Source organism: Ixodes scapularis, unplaced genomic scaffold (genome assembly GCF_016920785.2).
Source record: "Ixodes scapularis isolate PalLabHiFi unplaced genomic scaffold, ASM1692078v2 PGA_scaffold0__279_contigs__length_252992795, whole genome shotgun sequence".
Classification (NCBI taxonomy): Eukaryota; Metazoa; Arthropoda; class Arachnida; order Ixodida; family Ixodidae; genus Ixodes; species Ixodes scapularis.
Window position 1 is genome coordinate 167501692 of NW_024609835.1, and position 5134 is coordinate 167506825.

Genomic DNA, 5134 nt, shown 5'->3' on the forward strand with positions numbered 1-5134 from the left:
TCTGACATCACCGCAACTCCTACACAAGAAGCAGACGACTTGCTATCCGTATACAGAACACACAAACTGTGCCTTTCTCATGTCAAAGCTATCCTGGTGGCAGCCGAGCAAAGGTTTCGTTACGTGGCACTCAACAGGACATGCGCAACTGTTACGTGAATGAGCCATGGTTAAACTCCCTACAAAGTAGTGATGCCAGAGAAAACACACCATTCGTGTGTTCCGTATAAGTTTCATGAGCACTGAATGGGGCAGTCTAAAAGCATAACATATTTACATCAATGTAAAGAGGTTCAACATATTTACATCAAATCAACATATTTAAATTACCTCAACCTATTTACATTATTACGAAGCGTGCAGCTTTGCAAGAAATTATAACCGTGTACATACTGCCATTGTTACGATTCCCTCGTGCCGATTTCTACTGAGACATATTGTCCGTGTTTTCAAGTGGCAAATAAACACATGAATCTGTGCGCAATGAATCATTCATTTCGAAATTACTAATATATGGATAGAAATAGAGATCTGTAAATAGATATTTTTTACGGCTCAGGTAAGCCGCGGCGACGAAGAAGGGTAAGTAGCCCGTACCATGAAGACCCGCAGCGCTGCGTCCGACGCTGATTAGATAGCATTTTACAGATTAATATAAAAAATGATGATGAGGATGTGGGCCTGACAGCAACTGGCGGATCAGGACGCCTAAGTGTTTTCTCGTTTCGTTGCAGCTGCTGTTTAGCTTCCTGGTGCAGTCCTGTCCATCGCTATCGGATAACGTCAACACCGTCATCGGAGGTAATGTTTCATCGGCGGCATGAACAGTTACACTCGTAAACAAGTTTTCGTTATCACTGAGACGCCTCGTAGACTGGGCAACACGTGTCCCCTATGGCGCAGTTTACGTTCGGACCCAACCAGTTATGATCAAGAGCCACTTCGACCTCGGGACCACAGGGTAGAAAAGCTGCTGCATCCTTCAACTTTGCCAGTGTGCCCGACAGCAACTGCTGGATCATGATGCCTAAGTTTTTTGTCGTTTGGTTGAAGGTTAGTAAAGTAAAGCGCTTTGAATTCAAAAGCAATTATTTCTTGTTTTTTTGTTTGTGGTGCCATGCCCCAAGTCACGCTTTGCGATGTATCTTGAACGTTTAGAAATGTATTGCGTTGTTCCTACATATGTCAAAATTGTAAAATATGGGCTGCTTCTACTACTCGGTGGGGATATTGAAACTAACCCTGGAACCACGTCCAAACTCCAAGAAGAGTTACTCAACAAATTTTACGAAATGGCTGTGACGCTTCAGAGCGGGCAAACCGACATCCTCCAGGAAGTAAGACCTAAAGGCTAAACAGCATTCCACCGAGGAATCCCTAAGTAATCTCACAGCACGCGTAAATCAGTTAGAAAGGAACGTTTCTACGGTGAAAGCAGTCAGCGTTAACAGCGACGTCGGCTCTTCCCATAGATAGCCGCAGCAGCGATCAAGATAACGGAGCTCATGGCACGCTGCGATGACGCAGAAAGCAGAACGCGCAGATCAAAAGCTTTTTTTTTTTTTTGGCTTTCCCGATAAGGACAAAGGAAACCTGGGCGAAGCCGAAAAATACAGCTGTAGACGAGTGTCTCGAGAAGTTAGGAAATGAACTTGCAACGTCGTGTATTAAAAGGGCGCATCGTCTTGGTATCTATACTCAGCAAACATGTCACCCAATGATTGCAAAAATGTTTTCGTACAAATATAAAGAGACCGTAATTTCTAAAGCCTACAGATTCAAAGGAACACCCTTTTCCGTGAGTGAGGATTTGATACCCTCTGTGCGCCTTCCGCGGTGAAGGCTACTAGAGTTTACAAAACCGCAGTTTACAAAATTGCGCAGTGGAAATAAGTGCTATATCTTTGTGCCTCAAAGAGACTGGGTCAGCGAATTGAACTCCCGCGAGCCAAAACTTAATTTACCTGGACTTAACGCCGGAATAATTAACCGTGCTCCCACTCTTCAACCAGATCTTGCCCCACCTGAATGGGACGTCGTATATCCTCATCAAGCTTCAGCTTCATCATGGCGTTCTAGGAGGGGTGAGGGTGCTAATAGCAACAAATGGCCTAAAAATAATACTTCTGTTCTTTTGTAAACATTAGAAACAATATGAACAAACGGGATGATCTGTCCTCAATTGTGAATACTTCTAACGCGGACATTGTTGTGTTAAGCGGTACATGGTTGTCCAGCAAACTACGCAACTTTGAAATTTTGAAATGTCAGAAATATTTCAACATTTCAACAGGGACGAAAGAGAGGGTGGTAGGGTGGTAGTCGCAGTATTAAAAAATGTACCTTCGTTTCACATCAATATTGTATCAGAACTCAAGCTACTATGAGTTGTACATAATGGAATAAAACAGCGCGAAGATAGAAATAGGAAGAGACACACCAGACAGGACAGAGCGCTGACTCGCAACTACGGCTTCTTTACTCCACGAAAAAGAGAAAGACAAAGAGAAGGAAAAAAGATAAAAATATACAGGAAAAGAAGAAAAAAAAAAAAAGACATTACTGTACGCAATCACACGTGCACCTTTCACCCATGGTAGCTGACTACGGCACGTGCTGGACCCTCATTTTCAACTTCAGGAATTCCAGCTCCTTGCCTGACAACGCCACTGATGCTGCGCTGATACACTTTTTTCCCCTCCTCTGAATGTGGAAGGCCTCCAGCACCTCGCGTGTCACTTTGTCCCTGTGTCGTCCCAAGATGGTGGTGGCACTAAAAGACGGCTCGCACAGGCACTCTTTACAGTGAACCGATAGGTGTCCTCCCACTGTCGCTCCGAGGGAGTACCTGTGCTCGCGGAGCCTTTCATTCAAGCACCGTCGCGTATGTCCCACGTAGGTGGAGCCGCACGAGAGGGGGATACTGTAGACTACTCCCGTGGCACATGGGACGAACGGCCTGGCGTGCTTCTTGCTACACTTGTTTCTGGCGATTCCCTCTGCCTTCGCATGAACTCTGGGGCAGATCTGGCTCATTTTTTCTGGTGCGGAGAAAACCACTGGGATTCCATATCTTTTTCCAACATTTTTTAAATTGTGAGAGATCCTGTGTAAGTACGGGATAACTACAGGTCGCTTGCGATCCACATCCCGTTGTGTAGACTGGGTACCCTTTACTTTCTTCAGCAGTTTGCTTGCGACGTCTGAAAGTAGTGTCGTCGGATAGTCAGCTTTCCTCAGTCTTTCTGTCTGTATCCTAAAGCTCTCCCCCAAAGTGTGGAGGAAAGATTTTTTGAGTGCTGCGCTCAGACAAGATGTAACGATGCCCCTCTTCACAACCTTCGAGTGGGCCGACCTCCAGTCGAGGATGCCTTTCTTGGATCGTGGACGATAGGTCCAGCAGACACGCGAGTCTCCTATGCGCAGAGAAAGGTCCAGGTACTGGAGTACCCCTTCTTTTGGGACCTCAAAAGTAAACCTAAGGCCTCCCCCACACTTCTCGAATACCGCCACCACTGTGTCAACCAACGCTTCCAATGTTCCAGATCTTCTGAAAAACACCAAAAAGTCATCCACATAGCGAATTATCTTGATAATACTCGTGCCGCCTAGCTCTCTTTCAATGCCACAGTCCACTTCACCGAGGTAAATGTCCCTTAAGACGGGGGCTACGCAAGAGCCGATACACACACCCGACTTTTGCCGGTAGCACCCTTCCTGCCACCCGACTACCATTGACTGCAGATAGAATAACAACAACTCCAAAAAGCTTTCCAGGGATACTCCACTAGAACTCCTAAAAGCCAGTTCTCCATTGGCTTCGATGCACCCTTTCACTGCTTCCAGCAATCTGTCGTGCGGCATGGAGTAAAAAAGATCTTCCACGTCTATACTACATGCGTGCCTCATCTCTGGACCCTCTGCTTCGAAGTACTCTACAAGCTCCAAAGAATTGAAAACCCTAAAATGGTCCTTGATATTCAATGAGGATAACTGTTTTTGTAGGTAGGAGGCCACCTGCCTTTGCCACGATCCCTTTTCCGTGACAATGGCTCGAAACGGGCACCCTTCTTTATGGGTTTTGGCGCTGAAAAACGCTTGCAGGTGTACATTCTCCGCTTTTCCTACTCTCACCGCCAGCTGAGTTAACGCCAGGCGATCACAAAGTCCTTTTGCCCTGTCTCGAAGTTTCTTCAGATCCACATTGACCGGTCTGAAATTTTTCTCAATGGCCGCGTTTGCCTTTTCATTGAACATGCCCTTTGGTAACACAACAAACTGACCCTCTTTGTCGGATAACATGACACGTAGGTCACTGTCTACCATGAAATCCACCAAAGTGGTAATTGGACAAACCTGTCCTCTTCTTCTTGGTGATTGAAGAACTTCCACACACTCGTGAATGCACCTTGGCCTGTCGCCTTCCGTCGCCTTCTCTGCTACGTTCTTGGCCAGAGTCACCAACTCGGGAGGGCTTAGGACCGGCTCGAAGCAGAACTTGGGACCCAGCTCTAACGGCTTGCCAATTTCTGGAGGAATCTCGGCTTCACCCAATGTTGTGTATCCGCGGGTCGACGGAGTCATCAGGTCCTTCTTCTTTGGAAGTTGTGGCCGGATTCTCTGCCACAAGAACTCCGTGGCATCCCTTGCTCTCTTGTTCATCTCATGGTAGAACCTTCGTGAATTGGCAGGGTTTTCCTTTGCGGAGGCACAGGCTACTCTCAGGCAGTCTCGGAAGAATCTTTCCTGGCGCCAGTACTCGGATCTTAAAACACGACACACCCTTTTTGTGTGTCCTTCCGATGGAGCGAGGAGGCCGAAAATCCCTTTCAGTTCCACAGGACACGTACCACGTCGAATGTGCCAAGAAGAAACCCTTGCACTACACACACACTGGGCTATTAGGTTAACGAGGACACAAGGATTAGAGAAAAAACATTATAATTGACAGGAGAAGCGCCCGATGCAAAAGAAATAAACTGTACTAAGTGTAGTGGTCGCTATTTGTCCAGCTAGTGGCGCCCTCTTAGTGTAGAGGGGCGTGCGTGTTCTTTAGAAGAAGTAAAGGGGGAGTTCTTCACGAGCAGCCGTCGGTGTCGGATGTCTTTTACTGAGCTCCGCCTCACAGGGTTTG

At 46.7% G+C, this 5134-nt stretch overlaps 1 protein-coding gene across 1 annotated transcript; it reads right to left on the reverse strand.

Moving 5' to 3' along the window:
* Window positions 1-2625: 2625 nt before the first annotated feature.
* On the reverse strand, window positions 2626-4662 carry LOC121837683 (the record flags this gene model as incomplete). Its single annotated transcript, XM_042293419.1, has 1 exon — window positions 2626-4662. A coding segment is annotated over exon 1 (2037 nt), but the record flags the coding sequence as incomplete, so codon positions are not given.
* Window positions 4663-5134: the final 472 nt, after the last annotated feature.